This window comes from Schistocerca piceifrons, chromosome 6, assembly GCF_021461385.2.
Source record: "Schistocerca piceifrons isolate TAMUIC-IGC-003096 chromosome 6, iqSchPice1.1, whole genome shotgun sequence".
Lineage (NCBI taxonomy): Eukaryota > Metazoa > Arthropoda > Insecta > Orthoptera > Acrididae > Schistocerca > Schistocerca piceifrons.
This window is the reverse complement of record NC_060143.1, coordinates 500,697,437-500,723,243: the sequence shown is the minus strand read 5'-3', so window position 1 is coordinate 500,723,243 and position 25,807 is coordinate 500,697,437. Positions and strand designations below refer to the sequence as shown.

Sequence of the window (25,807 nt, the reverse complement as noted above, 5' to 3'; positions counted from 1 at the left end):
TCGTGTATGGAGGAGAAATGCGTACCATCACGTTCCCGACTTTGATAAAGGTCGGATTGTAGCCTATCGCGATTGCGGTTTATCGTATCGCGACATTGCAGCTCGTGTTGGTCGAGATCCAATGACTGTTAGCAGAATAAGGAATCATCTGCACGAACAGTTCGACGACGTTTGCAGCACCTTGGAATATCAGCTCGGAGACCATGGGTGTGGTTACCCTTGACGCTGCATCACAGACAGAAGCGCCTGCGATGGTGTACTCAACGACGAACCTGAGTGCACGAATGGCAAAACGTCATTTTTTCGGATGAATCCAGGTTATGTTTACAGCATCATGATGGTCGTATCCGTGTTTGCCGACATCGCGGTGAACGCACATTGGAAGCGTGTAATCGTCATCGCCATACTGGCGCATCACCCGGCGTAATGGTATGCGGTGCCATTGACTACACGTATCGGTCGCCTCTTGTTCGCATTGACGGCACTTTGAACAGTGGACGTTACATTTCAGATGAATTACGACCCGTGGCTCTACCCTTCCTTCGATCCCTGCGAAACCCTACATTTCAGCAGGATAATGCACGACCGCATGTTGCAGGTCCTGTACGGGCCTTTCTGGATACAGAAAACGTTCGACTTCTGCCCTGGCCGGCACATTCTCCAGATCTCTCACCAACTGAAAACGTCTGATCAACGTTGGCCGAGCAACTGTAGAAGCTGCTTGGGCAGCTGTACCTGTACACGCTATCCAAGCTCTGTTTGACTCAATGCCCAGGCGTATCAACGCCGTTATCACCAAGCAGGAAGCCTGTCTGTTTCTCCATTCTTCAGTTTTGCTCACAGTTTTAGTTTCTAGCATCTTACCATTCAGTGTCCATACAGAAGCTAGAACTGTGATGCCTCGGTAATTTTCGCAGTCATCTTTTCTTTCCTTTTTGAATTGATTTGTTATGAACCCGTCTTTAAATTCGACAGGGATTTTCCCTTCTCTGAGACAGAGATAAAATGGCGTCGCGAGATGTTCAAATAATTCTTTACGCCCGGCCTTCAACATCTGTTTACATACAGATTACTGCAGGTGTGGTGTCGTCCAAAGAACGAGGCCCCACGGCAGTGTTGGTACCTCGCGATTCAACCACAATTAACAACAATCGATGCTAGACGCACCGACGAAAGTGAGACACGCCCCGAAGAATTTCCCTACGCCACAGCTGGAGCAGGCTTAATAACGGCAGACCGGAGGGCCGCTCATCCCCGTCTGAAATCATCGCCGAAGATGATATCATCATCTCTCTACAGTAGACAGTGTGAGAGTAGTATTAGACAAATTATGTATCAAGGAATATAGAGAATATTCAGCGAAGAGATCACACGCACTGGATCAAGTGATACGTTAAGTGTTCAGCTACAGTAAAAAATATACTTAATATTCCTGTGGCTATGAATTGTTACGAAGTTTATCTTGTTCAAGATTTAATAAAGAGGTACAATATTTTGTATGTGCTATGGTATCAACTCGGCCTCTTCCTCAAGTAATCAAAGAAGCCAACGCTGTGCCGACAAATGTTCTTTCGTCCTCCACAACATCAGCTTCTTTGATTTAATCCATACTGGATGAGAGGTCGTGGTTGTGAATGTCAATGTTAAAAAATATATCGGCTCAACCACTTGTTTATAGTGTAAAACGCTAAGATTGACGCGTTTCGGAGCATATCTCTTGAAATTGGGATCTTTCTTCTTTTAAGTATTTTTCATAATATGTGTTCTACCTATCTAGGCTTTTCAGCTGTAAATTTATACTACGGCTGTCATTCGTTAATTATTTACCACTTTCCATCATTCTTTAGACTTCCTGCTCCATCATACACACAACTTGTATATTCTCCTACTCATTGTTTTCTTTACGAACTACATTTGATACTATTTAACGAAATGCAACTTGTAATTTGGCACTGTAACTCGACATGTTGTGTGTCTAACACATGAGATGAATGTTCGATCCGATATTCCCATCCTAACGTCGTCAAAAGAGCCTCGTGTATGTCGGAGGTGTTTTTGTTTCCACATTACTGGCCATTAAAACTGCTACAGATGCGAAATTTAACCGATAGGAAGAAGATGCTGTGATATGCAAATGATTAGCTTTTCAGAGCATTCACACAAGGTTGGCGCCGGTGGCGACACCTACAACGTGCTGACATGAGGAAAGTTTCCAACAGATTTCTCGTACAAAAACAGCAGTTGACCGGCGTTGCCTGGTGAAAAGTTGTTTTGATGCCTCGTGTAGGGAGGAGAAATGTGTACCATCACGTTTCCGACTTTTATAAAGGTCGGATTGTCGCCTATCACGATTGTGGTTTATCGTATCGCGACATTGTTGCTCGCGTTGGTCGAGATGCAATGACTGTTAGCAGAATATGGAATCGGTGGGTTCAGGAGGGTAATACGGAACGCCGTGCTGGATCCCAACGGCTTCGTATCACTAGCAGTCGAGATGACAGGCATCTTATCCGCATGACTGTACCTGTACACGCCATCCAAGCTCTGTTTGACTCAACGCCCAGACGTGTCAAGGCCGTTATTGCGGCCAGAGGTGGTTGTTCTGGGTACTGATTTCACAGGATCTATGCATCCAAAATGCGTGAAAATGTAATCACATGTCAGTAATATTATAATATATTTGTCCAAAGAAAACCCGTTTATCATGTGCATTTCTTCTTGGTGAAGGAATTTTAAAGGCCAGTAGTGTAATATCCGGTTTTCTACATTTTAATGTCTATTGTGTGTTTCTGGTTGGTTCAAACGGCTCTGAGCACTATGAGGCTTGACTTCTGAGGCCATCAGTCCCCTAGAACGTAGAACTACTTAAACCGAACTAACCTAAGGACATCTCTCATATCCATGCCCGAGGCAGGAGTCGAACCTGCGACCGTAGTGGTCGCGCGCTTCCAGACTGTAGTGCCTAGAACCGCTCGGCCACCATTCCCGGCTTTGTGTGTTACTTTGTGATGGTCTAATAAGCCGAAAAATGGTTCGAAATACGTATGTTATAGTGGAAATGGATGGCTGCCGAAGGTAAACTTACCCTAGTGCATGTATATCACCATTAAAGTGATCAGTGAAAGCGTATTATAAATTGAAAAAGACACATCCATTGGTAAAGGTTTACCATCAGTGGTCCCAGTAAGTGTTACAGCAGCAGATTTTTAACGGTGCGTTCAAGAATGGTACTAGGCATGGCCAAAAATGTAATTCTAGTCAGTTGTTTATTGTTATGTTATACAGCAGTGCAGCTATCGTTGACATCAGTGCAGGTATGGTTGAATCAGTGAAGTTCTACGAACGCCTTAGGGTGGAATAGGGAAACCCGAATTCTAATTGTGTCTTTATACATAGAGATAATTATGAGTCACTTGTCAGCAAGGTTAAATCACTAAGAAAGAGTGACGGCAACCACTAGAAGCCTTAGAAGATATGTGAAATTAATAGAAACTGTTACTGAAAAGACAAGACTAAGTACTATGTTTATGATGAAGAACTGTGTGATTTTCGCCATAATGGACATCTAACAACTGGCCTTGGTGGACGTAACCTATTGATTAAATGCATAAAGTCAATGTACCAAAATGTAACACAGAGAGATGTTCGGATATATCTTAGCTTATATGAATCTTGCTTGCGAAAACAAAAAGGTTACAAGAAACGATAATAGTGAAGCCCATGCTATCAAGTTGATCTCATCGACTTTCAGTCGCTATCATGTGGGGACTACAAATTCGTAAGGGTTATCATTAAATTCGTTGCTGTCAGGCTACTGAAGTCTAAAACAACCGAGGGGGTATGCGATATCATTATTAACATTTTTGCGTTGTTAGGCATTTCCTCAATGAAGCTGACAGACATTGGTCGAGCTTGTTAACAAAATAAAGAACAGCTTAACTGAATTATGGACGAATTTTAAGATTGTGCATGGTAAACCTAATCACAGCCACAGCCAAGTTAGCGTAGTACGAGCAAATCGAGATATAGAAAATATGCTAACTACACTGATGCAGGAACACAACACGGGCTTGAGCAGTGCTCCAAGGTTTCTGCAGTTAATGAAGAACAACGTAGGTTCGTTTTAGATCTGAAAGGTCTCCGTACGAAGCAATGTTTGGATGCCCTCCTAGACATGGTTTTCCTTCATCAAGTTTACCTTCTGAAGCTTTGGCGAACGTTCCGTAGGAGGACGATCTTGTAACTAATCAAGTGAGAAAGGTACTGAAACGTTGCATGATAGTGATCACAGAAAATCTCCAGTACAAGAGGATAACATACAAGCAGGAGCAGAGGTTGAGAACAGAGACAAAGAATGTATTCCGGACAATTATGAATACTGCCCAACTCACTTAGACGAATCAACTAGCGGTATTAAAAAACACAGAAATGAGGCGTGCAAGTGCTTAGAAGGAAAGGCACAAAGAATGCAGCCGTGCTCATGTAGTCGTTAGAATTCCAGATCTCGACTTCGACCGAGAAAGAGGAGACGTAAAGTCGGTCTTGGGTATCGTCCTTGAGACAACAGCTATGCCTTCTACCGAATCAAGGCGAGAGATGGTGAGCAGAGCCAGCACTGTGCAAGGTAATAAATTGATGGTTTTTAAATACTCGTATATTTGAAAGGGTGATACGATTATGCGACTGTGACTATGACTGCGACATCCCTTACCTCTTGGCCGCGAAGGTGTACCTTTCCTAGCGATGGTGTACTATCTGCAGTGAATGTGCATAGTTTGGCAAAACTTGTATTTAATCTTCAGGTTTCAATAAAGGTGCCAGTGAAGGTGCATCATCACAAGTGCTAGTATATCTCCACCTGTAGGCATAAAATCGCTATACCAAGAAGTGATGGAAGGACTAATAAATATCTTCATTATTATAGACGACTTGCTGAGTTTTCAGCGTCTGCCAGGTTTGCATTTATTACAGTTGTTTTATTCCATCTCCTCCTTCTCTCTGTACGTCAGCTCTGCTCACCTTGTAAATCTCCTCCTCCCCACCTCTCAACCCCTCTCTCACCTTCGCAACTCCCCCCCCCCCCCCCGGCCGTGAACAATTCCCCTGGTCCCACTGTCCATCTCCTCTTCCCCCTGGAGGCCCATCATCACCTCCTGCCCCTCCTCACCCCATCGCCTCCTCCCCCTCCGTCCATCCCAACGTCTTCCCTTCTATTAGCAATCTCCTCCGCACTCTTTGTCTGTCTCCTTCTCCTCCCGCATATCTCGCTCTATTTTCCCCTCCTACTGCCCCTCTCCCTTCCATTCCACATCCACATCTCCACTTGTCCCACATCTTTGTCCATCTCCTCCTTCCCCCTCTCCATCTGTTCCTCCCCTAATTCTCTCTCCACATCATCTCCCCACTACATTAGGACGTTTCTGTGTCTTACCGCCATAATATTTCGTTAAAGATAGTTTAGTTTAAATCGATCCAGTCTTATACTCATACGTTCGAGTCACATATATTTCTCATATATGTAACGTATTTCACACATATCTGAATACAGCCTTCGCTTGTATCTCTACCGAAATTCACCCTGCTCTTTCGCTATCACGCCGCTCAATGATCATGACGTAGTGTCTCTTGAACTATGTGTTATAAAAGATATAATTTTGTAGCTATGTTCAGCGGCATATTTTGATGCTGCCTGCAATATGTGTTTGCATCACGTACTCTTCACCGATGAGTGTCGCATATGCCTTCAACCAGACAATCGTTGGAGACATGTATGGAGGCAAACCAGTCAGGCTGAACGCCTTAGACACACTCTCCAGCGAATGCAGCAAAGTGACGAGCACATGTTGTGAATGACTTTCTTCAGGTTAACGATATCGCTCGACTACAGTGGCCAGCATGTTCTCCAGAAAGTGCCATATCCAACATACCTGGGATGGATTGAAAAGTGCTGTTCATAGACGACTAGACACACCAACCACTCTGAGGGGTCTACACCGAATCGCAGTTGAGGAGTGGGACAATCTGGACCAACAGTGCCTTGATGAACTTGTCGATAGTACGCCACGAAGAGGTTTGTACAGCAATCTGGACCACCACCTCTGATGGTCTCGCTGTGCCGGCCGGAGTGGCCGAGCGGTTCTAGGAGCTACAGTCTGGAACCGCGAGACCGCGACGGTCCCAGGTTCGAATCCTGCCTCGGCCATGGATGTGTGTGATGTCCTAAGGGTAGTTAGGTTTAAGTAGTTCTAAGTTCTAGGGGACTGATGACCTCAGAAGTCAAGTCCCATACTGCTCAGAGCCATTTTTGGTCTCGCTGTATGGCGATACACCACGCAATGTGTGATTTTCATGAGCAATAAAAATGGCGGAAATGATGTTTATGTTGATTTCTACTCCAATTTTCTATACAGGTTCCGGAAGTCTCGGAACCGAGGTGAGGCAAAACTTTTTTTTATGTGTGTATGTATTAATCTGTAAAATCGGACGAAGCTTTTTCAAACATTATATACTTAGAAATCTCCATTGTTGCTGCCTCGGATTACGACAGCGTTACGTGAGAAAACAATGTGCCGTACGCAGAGTTCAGCTATAGGCACGGACGGCCGCAGTTCTTGGGGTGAACGTAAGTAATCGCATTGCATCGCTTCCCTATTATAAGCGCAGGCCGGAGTTATTCTCGAAACACAGTTAATTAAAGGGCCTTTATTAGTCCGTGGCAACAGCGCCGGTAGCAGGTCCAGCCCCCGTGAGCCCACCCTAAAAGCATCTTTAATTAAAACCGCCGCTCTTGACCGGGATCGTCTGCGCCTACGGTATTCTTTACGCTCATTCTTCCCTAATTAACCACTAGATACTCGGCCACCCGCTGTTGCCCGAAACACAGCTGAGCCGGAGGCGTATCTTTCCACGAAAGTGAAGGAGCTGATGGTGGGAGGGGGGCGGGATCAGTTGAGAAACCTTTAATAGCAAGGAAACTTTTTTATATTATAAATGATTTTGTAAACTTTGAGGGAGAACAACGAAAATATTTCCGAAGCTTTCCTCAGAAAGAAAGACATAGAAGCCAACGCGGACTTACCTGGCAATCAATATTTTATCCAAGGCTGCATTAAGCAGCAAACTTAGGAACTGCAGAAGTTTGTATGCTGCTAAGGCCCATGTCCATTGGAATAAAATCTATTCGGCGAAATGTATTGGCAGGTGTGGATACCGTTAGATACCATCTATACAATTTATTAGTGACATATAAAAATTTGATCCGCACCGAGAATCGAATCCAGATTTCTGCATAAACGCGAGCGGCCTAAGTAACCACTTCGTCTTTGGCATCGGGAAAACCGGCCGGTTTAAAAAGACACCGGTATTTTAGTTCTGAATGAACGGTATTTTTTGATATTCGTTTGGTCTCGTTTGTAACAGTTGTTCTATACCTTTTGCTAATATCTGGGTAAAAAACGGAAAGAACAATTAGCCGTAGCAGCAGTGCTAAAATATTTTGTTTTCAAATAAATCTTTTTAGTGATTATTATAGAAAACAGGGAAAGCAGTCAACGCTATTTTAATAATACTACTGAAAGAAGTGAGCAACAAACATCTGACAAAGAACTGGTGCAGCATTCCTGAGATGATAGTGTCTTTGCTTCCCAGACATCTGTTGCACTGCAGAATTTCGCCAGTCCTAGCGTGCAAATATTCTTACGAAGTCACGTAGCAATGCAGTACAATGCTTCATTTGCTTGAAAGATTACATTTTTGTCTGCCATTTCTACGAAAGAATAAAGGAGAAATGAGATTATAGTAACAGTAATAGATTAAAAACCTAACTATTTACAACATACAATAAAAACATAAAGTGCATGGTCTGCTGTCTGTGTCTATAAAATATTCCTTTATCTGCTTGCAGCCCTTGAAAATGGACAAATAAACAATAAAAATTATTATTCAACCACGGTTTTCACCCTTTGGCACTGACTATTCGTAAAGCCCAAATAGTGATAAGACCCCAAATTACAACATGATTTTTGATCAGAGTTTCAAAAAATGAGACTGAGTCAGAGAAATAATTTTTTGTAGCATTCAGCCACGTCTCACGTTTCAAAGAAAGAGCGAACAGTGGACGTGCAAAGTTTTATTTGCCTATTATTTTAACATTTTTATTCCATATACCTTGAAAGTAAGAGAATCAATTTTTTCAACCTTTGTTCGATTTATACTTTTATTACTGGAAATAATAGAAATGAAAAACCGAAAATCGATTATTTGAGCGGTTTTATCATACTGATTAAACTGGAATGGAAACGAACAGATATAGCCAAACAACGGGTGTTCCAGCGATATCCGTAAGCCCTACTTCGGCCATTGGTGCAAGCATCCCAGTCCGATCCTAGCTTTCATATGTCGCAATGTACACGTCCCCTAATGCTTGCACACTTCCTATGATCCACGCACAGGGGAAGAACATGTTTTTTTACTCGTTTTGCCCCGCATTGACATGTAATAAAAGTTTGCAGTGACCTTCAGACATGTATATATGTGTGTGAAGGACATTGCATAATACTATGCAATACAGACATGGCAGATACGTAAAATTCTTTTGCTTGTTCCACTGTGTCTTTACGAAATATTAGTGGCTCAAATGCTGGTCCTCAAAATACTGTGTGCGTGACATACCCACTGGAATGTCACGAGGGTCAATTACGAGTAACACTCCACTCGCAAATGTGACAACTTTGTCTACAGGCCTGACCTCATTTACACTGAAGAGCCAAAGAAACTGGTGTAGGGCCCCGTTCATGCAGAAGTGCCGCAACACGATGTAGCATGGACTTGACTAATGTCTGAAGTAGTGCTGAAGGGAATTGACACCACGAAAGCTGTAAGCCTGTCCATAAATCCGTGAGGGTACGAATAGGTGGAGATCTCTTCTGAGCAGCACGTTACAAGGCATCCCAGATGTGTACAATAATGTTCATATCTATGGATTTAGTGCCCAGCGGAAGTGTTTAAACTCAGAAGAGTGTTCATGGAACCACTCTATAGCAATTCTGGACATGTGGGGTGTCGCATTGTCTTGCCAGAATTGCCCAAGTCCGTCGGAATGTGCAATGAACATGAATGGATGCAGGTGGACCAGAAGGATGCTTACGTACGTGTCACCTGCCAGAGTCATATTTACATGTATCAGAGGTCCCATATCACTCCAACTGCACACGCCCCCCACCATTTCAGAGCCTCTACCAGCTTTGACAGTTCCCTACTGACATGCAGGGCCCATGGATTCATGAGGCTGTCTCCATACCCGTGCACCTCCATCTGCTCGATACAATTTGAAACGAGACTCGTCCGACCATGTTTCCAGTCATCAACAGTCCAATGTCAGTGCTGATGGGTCCAGGTGAGGCATAAAGCTTCGTGTCGTGCAGTCATCAAGGGTATACGAGTGGATCTTCGGCTCCGAAAGCTCATATCGATGACGTTTCGTTGAATGGTTCGCTCGCTGACACTCGTTGATGGCTGAGCATTGAAATCTGCAGCAACCTGCCGAAGGGATGCATTTGTGTTACATTGAACGATTCTCTTCATTCGTCATTGGTCTAATTGTTTATCTTATTCCGGTCGCAGCGATGTCGGAGATTTGATGTTCTACCGGATTCCTGATACTCACGGTACACTCGTGGATTGATCGTAAGGGATAATTCCCACTTCCTCGATACCAGTCCATATGAGGATCGCAGTTTGTTTTTACAAGTATTGGAAGAGATCGCAAAGGTCTGTTAATTTCCGTTCTTGATCAGGCAATGTGATCAAGCATTGATGGCAGAACTTGACGTTACTATACGTGACTGGGACAGCCAGACATAGACGGACTATTAGGCGTCATAGCGGAATTTTCACAATGAATGCCAGTTATTATCTACAGTCTTGGCTTTGATCAAAATAACTAAACTACGATCACAAAGATGTGTGCTCACAATCAAGGATCTGTAACTCACACACGATAACATCCACATAATCTGCGAAACTGTGTATTCCTCTTAGTAGTTTACGATGCTAGTTACAGGTTATTTATCTAGCGGCTTCCTGGCGTAATAAAAATTTTCAATGTTTAGCATAATTATCGACCGAATGTAAAATTTTAAAATGCTGCTATAACCTACTCATCTGGAGGTATATTCTTATGTTGCAGGTTTAACACTATAAGACAAATATTACTGATAGAAGCTATGCATAACTTTCGGGTGAATTTAATAAAAAAAGGGCTCTAAGCGCTATGGGACTCAACTTCTGTGGTCATTAGTCCCCTAGAACTTAAAACTACTTAAACCTAACTAACCTAAGGACATCACACACACCCATGCCCGAGGCAGGATACGAACCTGCGACCGTAGCAGGGAATTTAATCGTATGCTCACAAAACCACAGAATATATTGTGTGTGAAATATTATGGGACTTAACTACTAAGGTCATCAGTCCCACAGAATATATTTTCAACTATCTGAGAATGAGAGCACTTCCTGACTTACAACAAACTTTGCGCATAGTTTCAACCGTTTACGAAACTTTTTGTTGGTGACGCCCTACAACATAGAGAAATTGAAAAAGGTTACTGATTACGACGCTTGCACTGTTTACGCAGTAAAAGTGCGGTATCAACCAGGTTTTGTACACATTACTTCTTTACTACTATCTCTATCCGGATCAAATTTTGCAGGAAGTATCCTCAGACACCACTGAATATACTTGGAAAATAATTCAGGAATATAAAGATTGAGATGCAGAAAAGGTAACATTTACTTAAAACGAAGCGCAAATTATCTAGACTATAACTTTCCAGTGTTCGGTAATAAGATGACTAACCGTCTTCCAACAGACTTTCAACTTAATTTCAAAATTTTTCTGCGCTTACATGTTTACCGTCACATATTAACCCATTTTAAAATTAATCAGGAGTGTCAACTTATTTTATACATGATAGTCTACAGAAAAACTGAAGACACCCTAGTAGGAAAGAGAATCACTTGTATGAATATCAAGAGCTCAGATGGAAACCCAGTTCTAAGCAAAGAATGGAAAGCAGGAAGGATGAAGGAGTATATAGAGCGTCTATACAAGGGCGATGTTCTTGAGGACAATATTATGGAAATGGAAGAGAATGTAGATGAAGATGAAAGAGGAGATATGATACTGCGTGAAGAGTTTGACAGAGCGTTGAAAGACCAAAGTCGAAACAAGGCCCCAAGAGTAGACATAATTCCATTAGAACTACTGACAGCCTTGGGAGAGCCAGGCCTAACAAAACTCTACCATCTAGTGAGCAAGATGTATGAGACAGGCGAAATACCCTCAGACTTCAATAAGAATATAATAATTCCAATCCCAAAGAAAGCAGGTGTTGACAGATGTGAAAATTACCGAACTATCAGTTTAATAAGCCACGGATGCAAAATACTAACACGAATTCTTTACAGACGAATGGAAAAACTGGTAGAAGCCGACCTCGGGTAAGATCAGTTTCGATTCCGTAGAAATATTGGAACACGTGAGGCAATTCTGACCCTACGACTTACCTTAGAAAATAGATTAAAGAAAGGCAAACCTACGTTTCTAGCATTTGTAGCCTTAGAGAAAGCTTTTGACAATGTTAACTGGAACACTCTCTTTCAAATTCTACAGAAACCAAAAGGCAGTTATAAGGGTCAAGGGGCATGAAAGGGAAGCAGTGGTTGGCAAGGGAGAGAGACAGGGCTGTAGCCTATCCCAGATGTTATTCAGTGTGTATATTGAGCAAGCCGTAAAGGAAACGGAAGAAAAATTCGGAGTAGGAATTAAAATCCATGGAGAAGAAATAAAAACTTCGAGGTTCGCCGATGACATCGTAGTTCTTCAGAGACAGCAAAGGACCATGAAGAGCAGTTGAACGAAATGGACAGTGTCTTGAAGGAAGGATATAAGATGAACATCAACAAAAGCAAAACGAGGATAATGGAATGTAGTCGAATGAAATCGGGGGATGCTGCGGGAATTAGATTAGGAAATGAGACGCTTAAAGTAGTGAATGAGTTTTGCTATTTGGGGAGCAATATAACTGATGATGATCGAAGTAGAGAGGATACAAAATGTAGACTGGAAATGGCAAGGAAAGCGTTCCTGAAGAAGAGAAATTTGTTAACATCGAGTACAGGTTTAAGCGTCAGGAAATCGTCTCTGAAAGTATTTGTATGGAGTGTAGCCGTGCATGGAAGTGAAAAACTGATGATAAATAGTTTGGACAAGAAGAGAATAGAAGCTTTAGAAACGTGGTGCTGCAGAAGAATGCTGAGGATTAGATTGGTAGATCACGTAACTAATGAGGAGATATTAAATGGAACTGGAGAGAAAAGAAATTTGTGGCACAACTTGACTAGAAGAAGGGATCGGTTGACAGGGCATATTCTGAGGCATCAAGGAATCACCAGTTTGGTATTGGAGGGCAGCGTACATGGTAAAAATCGTAGAGGGAGACCAAGAGATGAATACACCAAACAGATTCAGAAAGATGTAGGTTGCAGTAGGTACTGGGACACGAAGAACCTTGTACAGGATAGAGTAGCATGGAGAGCTTCATCAGACCAATCTCTGGACTGAAGACCACAACAACAACAACAGGTAATGCTTTATAAAGAATTGAGTTTTCTGCTATTTTCTGTGCAATAATGAGCAATAAATCACTTTCCTAGTTTACAGTTCGTCAGCGTTGCTCCCAGAGTAGCGCTGACACCTAGATGAACACCCCACAAGCAGCAACTAGCACGAATCACTTCTTGGGCATTGTTCGTAACAGCCAGGTATGCACAAATAGTTGGATCAGTTAATATTTTGGCTTAATTTGTAAATGTTACAGTCAGATTGTTTTAACGAGTACGTTAATGAGTGTTTACTCATAATCAAGTTAAAAAAATCTTAATTCCTCCAGCACAGGCCATGAAGAGAGCAGAATGGGGCGTTCCGCGGAACTCACAGACTTCGAACTTCGCTAGGTGATTATGTGTCACTTGTGTCATACGTCTGAACGCGAGAATTCCACATTCGTTAACATCCCTACGTCCACTGTTTCCGATGTGATACTGAAGTGGAAACGTGAAGGGACACGTACAGTATAAAAGTGTACAGGCCGACGTCGTCGGTTATATGAAAGAGACCACCGATAGTTGAAGAGGGTCGTAATGTGTAACCGACAGACATCTACCCAGACCATCACAAAGAAATCTAAACGGCTTCAGGATCCATTGCAATTACTATGACAGTCAGGCGGAAGGTGAGAAAAATTGGATTCCATGGTCAAGCGGCAGCTCACAAGCCAGACATCACACCGGAAATTGCCAAACGGCAACTCGCTTGGTGGAAGGAGCGTAAACATTCGACGATTGAACAGTGGAAAAATGTTGTGTGGAGTGACGAATCACGGTACACAATGTGGCGATCCGATGGCAGGGTGTGGTATGGCGAATGCCCGGTAGACGTCATCAGCCAGCGTATGTAGTGACAACAGTAAAATTCGGAGGAGGTGGTGTTATGGTGTGGTCGTGTTTTTCATGGAGGGGGCTTGCAGCCCTTGTTGTTTTGCGTGGCTTTATCACACTACATGCCTACATTGACGTTTTAAGCGCCTTCTTGCTTCCCACTGTTGAAGAGCAATTCGGGGATAGCGATTGCACCTTTCTACACAATCGAGCACCTGTTCAGAATGCACGGCCTGTGGCGGAGTGGTTACACAATAATAACATCCTTGTAATGGACTGGCCTGCACAGAGCCCTGAGCCGGCCGGTGTGGCCTTGCGGTTCTAGGCGTTTCAGTCTGGAACCGCGTGACCGCTACGGTCGCAGGTTCGAATCCTGCCTCGGGCATGGATGTGTGTGGTGTCCTTAGGTTAGTTAGGTTTAAGTAGTTCTAAGTTCTAGGGGACTGATGACCACAAATGTTAAGTCCAATAGTGCTCAGAGCCATCTGAACCGCTTTTGAGTGCCCTGACCTGAATCCTATAGAACGCCTTTTGGATTTTTTCGAAGGTCGACTTGGTTCCAGGCCTCACCGACCGACATCGACACCTCTCCTCAGTGTAGCACTCCGTGAAGAATGGGCTACCATTCCCCAAGAAACCTTCCAGTACCTGATTGAACGTATGCCTGCGAGAGTGGAAGCTGTCATCAAGGCTAAGGATGGGCCAACACCATATCCAATTCCAGCATTACCGATTGAGGACGCCACGAACTTGTAAGTCATTTTCACCGAAGGGGTCAGGATACTTTTGATGACATTATATATATATATATATATATATATATATATATATATATATATATATATATATATATATAGTTTCTTATAAATTTGTGTTGATTGTAAGCGTAGGCTTCAGTGGCCGTTGCCACTGCCATCAGAACTCTTCCGGGCTGCTGCTCGCATTGTCAAGTGAGCTTCCTCAGGGATTTGTGCTGAGCTGACAGCTGAAAGACTTTAGATGTTACATAGTAGCAGAGAAAGCTGTTTACGTAATGCGATAGGGTACTTGAGGATAGAAGGAAAGGTTTTAGGCATTCTTTATTGGTCTTCACGTTATTCTTTTTCATTAGTGGATAAAGACTTGTTTGATTGGTGCTTGCGTTACTTCTTGCCATTTCCGGAAACCGGTGAATTAGAAACGGGCGCTGGCTGTGAGGCAGTTGTTCTTACCTGTCGCCAGGTGCGGGCTGCGGATCTGATTATTAGGTTTGACGTGAAGAAGTCTCCATTCACGAATGTGTCAGTGTCAGACCGATGATCATCTTAGAGGAACTTGTGGCACCTGACATCTGCGAACTAGTGCGCCACTATTTGACAACCTGTTTCAGGTGGAAAAAGGAATTTTATGGACAAATGGAAAGTGTAGCTATGGACTTCCCTCTGTCGCCTATTGCAGCAGACGTCTTCATGGAGGCATTTGAAGAAATAGCTCTCCAGTCCGCACTGTTATGCACTGACTGCTGGCTGCGATATGTTGATGATACCTTTGTCACATGCCCACATGGAAAGGAAGAACTGTTGGAGTTTAACCAACATCTCAATCAACAGCATAGTAAAATACGATTTACTATGGAGACTGATAAGAATGGGGTGCAGCTTTACCTCGACGTGGAAGTTTACCGAAAGCCTGATGGTAAACTTGGCCGCAGAGTATACAGGAAAGCGACCAGCACGGGCAGGTAGCTTCTCGCTTCCTTCCACCATTATCCTGCGCAGAAGAGGTCCGCCCTTCGCACTTTAAAAAGGAGAGCCCCAGCGATGAACACCAGAAGGCGGAACTACGAAACTGCAGATACATTTTTGGAGCCAATGGTTATAGAAATAATATGCTAGATAAAACTATGACTACAATGGATGAAGGCAGTAGGGAAGCGGTGAAGGAAGCACAGAACATAGCCGTATTACCACATGTACAAGGTGTCACTGAAGGTGTGGGCGAAATTCTCCGCCGAGCCGGTATCAAGCAAATCTTTCGGAGCAGTAACAATGTGGTGTCACCGCCAGACACCACACTTGCTAGGTGGTAGCCTTTAAATCGGCCGCGGTCCATTAGTATACGCCGGACCCGCGTGTCGCCACTGTCAGTGATAGCAGACCGAGCGCCACCATACGGCAGGTCTAGAGAGACTTACTAGCACTCGCCCCAGTTGTACGGCCGACTTTGCTAGCGAAGCTACACTGACCGATTCGCTCTCATTTGCCGAGACGATAGTTAGCATAGCCTTCAGCTACGTCATTTGCTACGACCTAGCAAGGCGCCATAGCAGTTGATAATTAATATTATGAAGCATGTACCGTAACGAGAGATGTTCTACAATTGTGGATTAAAGTTAAGTATTACATCATCTACGTACTTTATTTACAATTCTCAAGATATTGTCCTGTTCCAGACCTCACACCAGTCAGCGTGTAATTAAACGCGTGCATTTCGGCATCCTGTAGAAACACAGTGTTGGCTCTTCTGCCAACACTACAAACAAAATAAAAGATATTCTCGGCTTAACGAAAGGTGCGGTGGACGAGCTAAACACCGCGCTAGTCTACGAAATCGGTTGCGAATGTGTACTGTAGGCAGGCGAAACAGGACGGCCAATCAGCACACGAACTGCAGAGCATGAGATATATCAGTCTGGGACAACGCAGCGGTGGCGTAAAACGGGGATGAATGCGACAAAGAGGTAATATTCCATGAAGACCTCGTACTGGCGAAACAGCCATTTACATTGAGATGGAAGATTAGAGGGGCGATAGAAATAGCCAAGCGACCCACCAACATGAATAGAGAGGACGGGTATAGGCCTCCGGCGTCCTGACTGCCAGCAGTGACAATACTGAGGGAGGAGAGGGCGCGCAAAGCAATTCACACACGAGCTTGGGAGACCGCGGTGGTCGTACGCCCCAGAGAGAGCGCAGGCATACCGCAGCCCCCACCTGACAACAGGTAAACAGCGCTGCGTCACAGCTACCGCCCGTTTCTAATTCGCCTGTTTCCACCAATGGCATGAAATAATATAAACACCAGTCGAGCGCATCTTTATCCACCAATGACAACGAATAATATAAAGACGAAAAACGAATGCCTAACACTCCTCCTACTATTCTCAAGTATTCTATCAAATTACGTAAACAACTTCCTCCGTTACTATATAAAATATAAAGTCTCTCTCATTCTGCAGTCAGCAGAGTCCGCAGCTCGTAGTCGTGCGGTAGCGTTCTCGCTTCCCACGCCCGGGTTCCCGGGTTCGATTCCCGGCGGGATCAGGGATTTTCTCTGCCTCGTGATGATTGGGTGTTGTGTGATGTCCTTAGGTTAGTTCGGTTCAAGTAGTCCTAAGTTCTAGGGGACTGATGACCGTAGATGTTAAGTTCCATAATGCTCAGAGCCATTTGAACCATAGTCAGCTCAGCAAAAAGCCCTGAGGAAGGCCACTTGCAATAGAGGCTGAAATGTCGGACATTTTTTGTACTGACACTGCAGTCAACAGCCCAGAGGAATTTTACAGACGAATTTTTGTTGATTACTTTATGAGTCAGTTAGAACCTTGCCCTATTCTTTCAGATTTACTGTACTGACTATATTTGGGGTATCTCTATTGGTTAGTACTACACTACTGGCCATTAAAATTGCTACACCAAGAAGAAATGCGCATGATAAACGGGTACTCATTGGACAAATACATTATACTAGAATTGATATGTGATTACATTTTCACGCAATTTGGGTCCGTAGATCCTGAGAAATCAGTAATCAGAACAACCACCTCTGGCCGTAATAAAGGCCTTGATACGCCTGGGCATTGAGTCAGACAGAGCTTGGATGGTGTGTACAGGTACAGCTACCCATGCAGCTTCAACACGAGACCACAGTTCATCAAGAGTAGTTACTGGCGTATTGTGACGAGCCATTTGCTCGGTCACCATTGACCAGACGTTTTCAGTTGGTGAGAGATCTTGAGAATGTGCTGGCCAGGGCAGCAGTCGAACATTTTCTGTATCCAGAAAGGCCCCTACAGGACCTGCAATATGCGGCCCTGCATTATCCTGCTGAAATGTAGGGTTTCGCAGGGATCGAATGAAGGGTAGAGCCACGGGTCGTAACACATCTGAAATGTAACGTCCACTGTTCGAAGTGCCGTCAGTGCGAACAAGAGGTGACTGTGACGGGTAACCAATGGCACCCCGTACTATCACGCCGAGTGATACGCCAGTATGGCAATGACGAATACACGCTTCCAATCTGCCTTCACCGCGATGTCGCCAACCACGGATGCGACCATCATGATGCTGTAAACAGAACCTGGATTCATCCGAAAAAATTACGTTTTGCCATTCGTGCACTCAGGTTCGTCGTTAAGTACACCATCGTAGGCGCTCCTCTTTGTGATGCAGCGTCAAGGGTAGCCGCAGCCACGGTCTCCGAGCTGATAGTCCTTGATCCTGCAAACGTCGTGGATTTGTTCGTGCAGATGGTTGTCGTCCTGCAAACGTCCCCATCTGTTGACTCAGGGATCGAGACGTGGCTGCACGATCCGTTACAGCCATGCGGATAAGATGCCTGTCATCTCGACTGTTAGTGATACGAGGCCGTTGGGATCCAGCACGACGTTCCGTATTACTGTCCTGAACCCACCGATTCCATATTCTGCTAACAGTCATTGGATCTCGACCAACGCGAGCAGCAATGTCGCAATACGATAAACCGCAATCGCGATAGGCTACAATCTGACCTTTATCAAAGTCGGAAACGTGATGGTACGCATTTCTCCTCGTTACACGAGGCATCACAACAACGTTTCACCAGGCAACGCCGGTCAACTGCTGTTTGTGTATGAGAAATCGATTGGAAACTTTCATTATGTCAGCACGTTGTAGGTGTCTCCACCGGCGCCAACCTTGTGTGAATGCTCTGAAAAGCTAATCATTTGCATATCACAGCGTCTTGTTCCTGTGGTTAAATTTCGCATTTGTAGCACGACATCTTCGTGGTGTAGCAATTTTAATGGCCAGTAGTGTATTTGCAGACACTTTCATTGTATCAATAAATAGTCACCACGCAGAATATATTTAAATCTTCATTGTTTCAGAATTCTGAATTTGATTCGTCGGAGTACTAAAACTTTCAATTCAACGGACTGTATCTTTCTTCGGACTTTGTTAGTTATTGCGCAGGTTCCACTTCCTTATGTAAACGTAGGTGTTGCCATTCGTTTCTAGATGTTTGTCTTTGTGCCTTTCACTGTTTTACTGGCTTATGTTCTGCATTTTGTGCCACATATCATTTGAAACTTGTTTAACGTATAGCAAATGTCAGTATCATAATCATCACTTACATCACAACCTAATAACTCGAAATGTGATACCTGTTCAACTGATTTTCGAACGAGCATTATTTTAGAACGCACTGGATATTTTACTACAAATAAGATAATTTTTCAATGAAATGAGTACCCCTAGCTGCCTACAGGCGTTGACATAAGTCAACGTGGATAGTTGAAAATGTATACCCCGACCGGTACTCGAACCCGAGATCTCCTGCTTACATGGCAAACAATCTATCCAATGTTTTTCATTTTTTTTTAATCTCATTTTATTTGCTTTAGTTCGTTGCATCTTCTCGGGGCGGACGTCATAAGACACCCGTTTAAGTACAAAATGGTTCAAATGGCTCTGGGCACTACGGGACATAACGTCTGAGGCCATCAGTCCTCTACAACTTAGAACTACTTAAACCTAACTAACCTAAGGACATCACACATATCCATGCCCGAGGCAGGATTCGAACCTGCGACCGTAGTGGTCGCGCGGTTCCAGACTGTAGTGCTTAGAACCGCACGGCGACCCTGGCCGGCCGTTTAAGTAAATCGTTGACAGATTAACTCAGTTTTTTTTTATGACAGAGAGCAGCTAACACTCTGACGCTGAGCTACCGTGACGGCAGTCCATCTGAGCCACCGAGGACACAGAGGATAGTGCGTCTGCAAGGACGTATCTCTGGCACGCCTCCCGTGAGGCCCACATTCCCAATTTGTAGTCTCGCACCATATTCATAGTGCCCCTAATCATTATACTCGTTGCTCGCGGCTTTTTGCCGATTTTCGTAAGAGTTATCATCTTCATCCGCACAGAAGATGATGATCAAATGGCTGGTGAGCCTTACAATATGCATATATGTTTCTGAGCTATGGAGTTTGCCTATTATCCAAATGATGCAGAAAAAATTGTAAAACATCCTCTTTCATTTGTAACATTATATTTATTCACCAGCGAAGATTATAGTATTTAAATGTGTGACTGTAGGAGTTAATTCCATTCCTGGGTGGAATTAATTTCGTTTCTGGGTAAACTTCTCGTTTCCATTGTCTGACAATGTAGTCAGAATACATATTAAGTAAAGTAGGTGAGAGACTGAAACATTTTCATACTTCTCTATAAATTTGTATGGTCCTGTCCTCCCTTTGTCTGTTTTAATTAAAACTTTGTTATTTAACGCCAAGCCGGCCGAAGTGGCCGTGCGGTTAAAGGCGCTGCAGTCTGGAACCGCAAGACCGCTACGGTCGCAGGTTCGAATCCTGCCTCGGGCATGGATGTGTGTAATGTTCTTTGGTTAGTTAGGTTTAAGTAGTTCTAAGTTCTAGGGGACTGATGATGTCAGATGTTAAGTCCCATAGTGCTCAGAGCCATTTGAACCATTTTCTTCAGTAAGGGGGCGCCAACTGTTCTTAGAGTCTGTTATTAACTATACGTGCATGTTATTTACAGCCAGTGTTCAACAGACTTATTGCTCTGTAATTATCAAATGGCTCTGAGCACTATGGGACTTAACATCTGAGGTGATCAGAAAGTTAGTCGGTAAAGCGTCTGGATGATTCATCAAACTAACCTTCTAGCATCTGATCTACGACACGACTTTTGCTGTGATCGAGCAAAATATTCGGGCCAAGAGAGGTTTGGCGTGCCCGCTGGGTACTCACCGACGACGTCGAGGCGCACCTGCAGCGCCATGATGGGCAGCGAGCTGACCTGGCACTCGTACACCCCGGTGTCGCGGTGGGTCACCCAGCGTATCTCCAGCTGCCACTCGGCGGGCCCGACGCGCGACGCGCTGATGCGCTGGTCGCTCGAGTACGTGTACGAGCCCACCGTCAGGATGTGCAGGTCCCGGTGGCGCACCCACGACACCTGCGGGCGGAGCAAGTGTTACCTCACCACAGCGACTCTCTCCCCTACCTGCACCACAGTCAGCACTTTGGCCGGACTAGACGTTCAGCGTCATTAGAAGAGTGAAGATTATAAAACAGTCACTGTTCGAATTTTAAAATGAAAATACGTCGATGTTCAAAATGTGTTTGAAATCTTATGGGTGTTAACTACTAATGTCATCAGTCCCTAAGCTTACACACTACTTAACCTAAATTATCCTAAGGACAAACACACACACCCATGAACGAGGGAGGACTCGTACCTCGGCCGGGACCAGCCGCACAGTCCGTGACTGCAGCGCCTTAGACCGCCTTTTTTTTTTCTTCATAACTGTTATTGTTCTTTGTACATTAGCAAGCAATCATTATAAATATTGTTCCTGAAGAAATTTCCGTAACTAAATCACATAAACAGGAACTTAAAAATAGGAACAAAGCTCTTTCAATCTTGATTATTTTACCATGCAATAAAATATAAATCACAAACTTTCCAAATAATTGTGCCACTGGGTTACAACCATAACCGATGCAGGTTAACATATCCTCAACAAAACTGACTCACTGGTAGTAACTCTGCATTTATTAATGCATGGCTGCACATAATAATGACTATTTTCCACAATGATCAGAAATGTTTCGCATGTATAATCTCAAAATGTCACTATTTGCAGTCAGTAAGGTAATCATCAACTGCTCATTGCGACACTTCCTGCATGATTCTGAACTGATTCATTGCACTGTACCACGGTCTTATCTTCGTGTTTGCGAGAAGGTCCGGAAAAGCATTACAACCTTCTATACTAGTCAGAGCACCATACACAGCCAAATCAACTAAGTTTGGTCTGCTTCCTCCCAGAAATGGTGTCCCTTGTTTCTTTATGGTTTTTATCCAAAAATTGCATTCATCATAGAGAGACTGCCGAACATCGTCTTTCAGGTTATGCCTTCTGTTCAATCTCTTACCAATAATCCACATTGCAACGGCGCCAACGTACACCATGATAAACCTTTCCCATGCTGGAAACAGTTTGTCTCACTCCCCAACCTCTGAAAACCAGTTGAATGCTTGGAAAGCTTCGGCTCTTGTTCGGCACACATTTGGTGATAAGGTATGAACTTACACGTCATCAACCCATTTTCTCCATTTCCTTTCAAGCAAGATATCTTCCTTTGTCCTATCTTTAGGGATATTTCCATGAAACGTTAGGAAATAACAATTCATTATCTCCTTTTTGACAGTTCCATTATCATCTTTGTACTCAATACTGCGATAAAATTTGACGACATCTTGTAAAGTCTGGTCTCTTTCATAAAGGAACGACATAAGTGCCGAAATAATCATTGAACTGTCATTCAGCTGCTGGTCCATCTTCAACTTGGTCTAGGAGTATTGGAACCTTTTTATAATGAGACCACTTTATTTCCTGTCCCAAAACTGGGTATACTCCAACGACGTCATAAGAAAATTCATGATAATCAAGAAGGGCACGAACTTTGCAACAAATGGGCAAGTCTGGTACTGAAACAGTTCCAGTTTTAATCCTGTGTTGTCCGTCGGACTTACAACCGAACGTGTAGTCGCTACATCGGGAAGTGACTTCAACACAAAAGATTCTGCACCAGTTCCCTTGTTTAAAATTGGTACAAGCGCCTCGTACATTTTATGGAACGAATATCCCGTACCAACTAATGCCCTAAGCCCCACGCTAATTAATCCTAATCTTGTCACGCTCATCCCGGGCTTTGCTCCACTCGATCAACTATATGAGCTATTTGATCGAACATTAAACTTGCCTTCTTGAGACAAGTACGGAGAACTACGAAGTGATTTCGATATGTTCTTGATTCTCCAAAAGCTACACGTTTCCGTCATTAAAATAATGCTATCCAGTCGATTGCACTTCGGTTATATCATGATCCGCTCGGCTAATCCCGCGCGGCGAAAATACGTCTATAACTGGCTGGATAAGTCGTTTGACAGGTTGCACTACGACAACATGACTAAAGCACCAACCCACTTTTCATGTATCAAACAATTTTAGTGCTGAGATTAGCAGATACGTTCATTAACGATGAGAAACGTGGACAATATGAAGTAGTTGAGTACAACTGTAAAATCACTAAAAAGCGTTCTGACGACGAAGTTGTACTGAATTAGTAACATGTATGAAAACTTTAAATGTACTCACAATTGCGAATGTGGACAACAGTCAACTGTATAATGGAATGACGACAGAGAAAATATGTGCCGGACCAGGATCCGAAAACAAATTTCCCACTTACCTCGAGCGGTCGCCTTGCCATTTGACTACTCCTGCACGACTTACGGCATATCATAAGGGACTTTGTATTTTAATTCAGAGTACCATAAGCACTGCAATATCGTATTTATCCAACGACACCGCGCAAGCGACTTCAAATTAAAATGTCTGACCTGTATGTAATTGATGTACGAATGCAGGTTGTACACGTGTGATTGAGGACATATGGAAGTTTTGGTGCGGCCGTGAGTCGTGCTGGGATACCCAAATGATAAGGTGACCGCTCCTCACAAGCCGAAAAGCGTTGAAATGGTTCAAATGGCTCTGAGCACTATGGGACTTAACATCTGAGGTCATCGGTCCCCTAGAAATTAAAACTACTTAAACCTAACTAACGTAACGACATCGCACACATCCATGCCCGAGGCAGGATTCGAACCTGCGACCGTAGCAGTCGTGCGGTTCCAGACTGAAGCCCTAGAACCGCTCGGCCACCGCGGCCGGCGGAAAAGTGTTGTTCGGTCCGGTGCAAATTTCCACTGTCGTCATTCATGATACAGCTGACTCTTGTCCATATTCGCAGGTGCGAGTACATTTAATGTATTTCATAATGGATGTAGTCGCCGCGGTGTCTGCATTTTCAAACGGATTTTGCATCGTAATTCAAAGTAAGACAGGCTCTGCGATATCATGTATGGGAAAACTATTATTACTACAGTATCTCATTCTGAAACTTACTGTGACATTTATTATTATATAATCACCATATAACATTATATCATTTAGCAATACTTGTTTCTATTTCTGAAATATCATACTACGGTTCCAACACTTCAGTTAAAACATACGCGTTAGAGGTCGTGGTCGATGTACAGGGTGCGCCAAAAGTCTCTAAAAATAGTTACCAAATCCAACTTACTGGGAAATTTACAATGTAACAGTGCATTATCTAGCATTACTTTTTTTCTGTAACCACATTGCTAAAGTATTATACTACGGTTCCAATATTCAGTTAAATCTTACGCGCTCGTGGTAGATGTACAGGGAGCGCCAGAAGTCACTACACACCATTAGCAAATCGAATTCAAATTCGACCGTAATTGTGAAATAACTGAACACTTCTTTGAAGCTACAGGACTGAACTGTCATCCACTTCGTTGTTACATTTCGTCCCACGACCTGGGACGCTTAAGATAGGTTTTATTTTTTTTTTTAATTTTTTTTCCACATTCGAGGTATGTAATATATGAAATTTGCATTTACGTAAAATTCTCTGTACACAAGTTCTACAGTCGTCGTATTCGAGAGGCAGCACACTAGTAGCCCATAAAACTTCAAGCAGTTCGTTGAAAATGCACTTTTCCCAAAACGCTTCTGAAATACACACATCAAAATGTTTTGCTTCACCTCGGTCTCGAGAGTTCCGGAACCGGTACAGAAAATAGGAATAGAGATCAACATAAACATAATTTCCGCCCTTTTTATTGCTCATGAAAACCACACAGTGCAATGTTGTACCATCATACAGCGAGACCTTCAGAGGTGCTGGTCCAGATTGCTGTACACACCGGCACCTCTAATACCCAGTACGACGTCCTCTTGCATTGATGGATGCCTGGATTCGTCGTGGCATACTATCCACAGGTTCATCAAGGCACTGTTGGTCCAAGTAGTCCCACTCCGTAACGGCGATTCGTCCTAGTTTCCTCAGGGTGGACTGTGGGTCACGTCGTCCGTAAACAGCCCTTTTCAATCTGTCCCAGGCATGTTCGATAGGGTTCATGTCTGCAGAACATGCTGACAACTCTTGTCGATCGATGTCGTTGTCCTGAAGGAAATTCACATGATGGGGGCGCAGATTTTCGTCCACCAAGACGAATGCCTCGCCATCGTGCTGCCGATATGATTGCACTGTCGGTCGGTGGATGGCATTTACGTATCGTTCAGCCATTACGGCACCTTCCATGACCAACGGTGACGTACGTCAGCCCCACGTAATGTCACCCCAAAACAGCAGGGAACCTCCACCTTGCTGCACTCGCTGGACAGTGTGTCTAAGGCGTTCAGGCTGACCGGGTCGCCTCTGAACACGTCTCCGACGATTGTCTGGTTGAAGGCATATGCGACACTCATCGATAAAGAGAACGTGATGCCAATCCTGAGCAGTCCATTCGCAGTGGTGTTGGGCCCATCTGTACCGCACTGCATGGTGTCGGGATTGCAAAGATGGATCTCGCCATCGCGAGTGAAGTTGCGCATCATGCAGCCTCTTGCGCGCAGTTTGAGTCGTAACGCGACGTGTTGGTAGCGGTCATCCGCTGCAGTAGCAGCCCTTGGGCGGCCTGACCGAGGCATATCATCGACAGTTCCTGTCTCTCTGTATCTTATCCATGTCCGAACAACATCCCTTTGGTTCACTCCAAGACGCCTGGACACTTCCCTTGTTGAGAGCCCTTCCTGGCACAAAGTAACAATGCGGACGTTATCGAACCACGGTATTGACCGTCTAGGTATGGATGCACTACAGACAACACTAGCCGTGTACCTCCTTCCTGGTGGAATGACTGGAACTGATCGGCTGTCGGATCCCCTCCGTCTAATAGGCGCTGCTCATGCATGGTTGTGTACATCTCTGGGCGGGTTTAGTGACATCTATGAACAGTCAAAGGGACCGTGTCCTTTATACAATATCCACAGTCAACGTCGATATTCAGGAGTTCTGGGAACCAAGGGATGCACAATTCTTTTGATGTGTGTAGTTAACTCACTTCCTTACGGATGGAACAGCGTTGAAATTATTATTCGA

At 44.0% G+C, this 25,807-nt stretch overlaps 1 protein-coding gene and 1 pseudogene across 1 annotated transcript in view; both read right to left on the bottom strand.

The window, feature by feature from the left end:
- Positions 1-21,341, bottom strand: part of LOC124803423 (opioid-binding protein/cell adhesion molecule-like) — a 503,265-nt gene extending 481,924 nt beyond the window's left edge. Inside the window, exons 1-2 of the mRNA XM_047264606.1 lie at positions 21,303-21,341; positions 20,513-20,720 (exon numbers count right to left, since the gene is read on the bottom strand). Of these exons, the coding sequence (XP_047120562.1) occupies positions 20,513-20,720; positions 21,303-21,341 (247 nt within the window). The remainder of the gene's footprint in view (positions 1-20,512; positions 20,721-21,302) is intronic.
- A 93-nt stretch (positions 21,342-21,434) lies between these two features.
- Positions 21,435-22,475, bottom strand: LOC124803422 (annotated as a pseudogene).
- Positions 22,476-25,807: the final 3,332 nt, after the last annotated feature.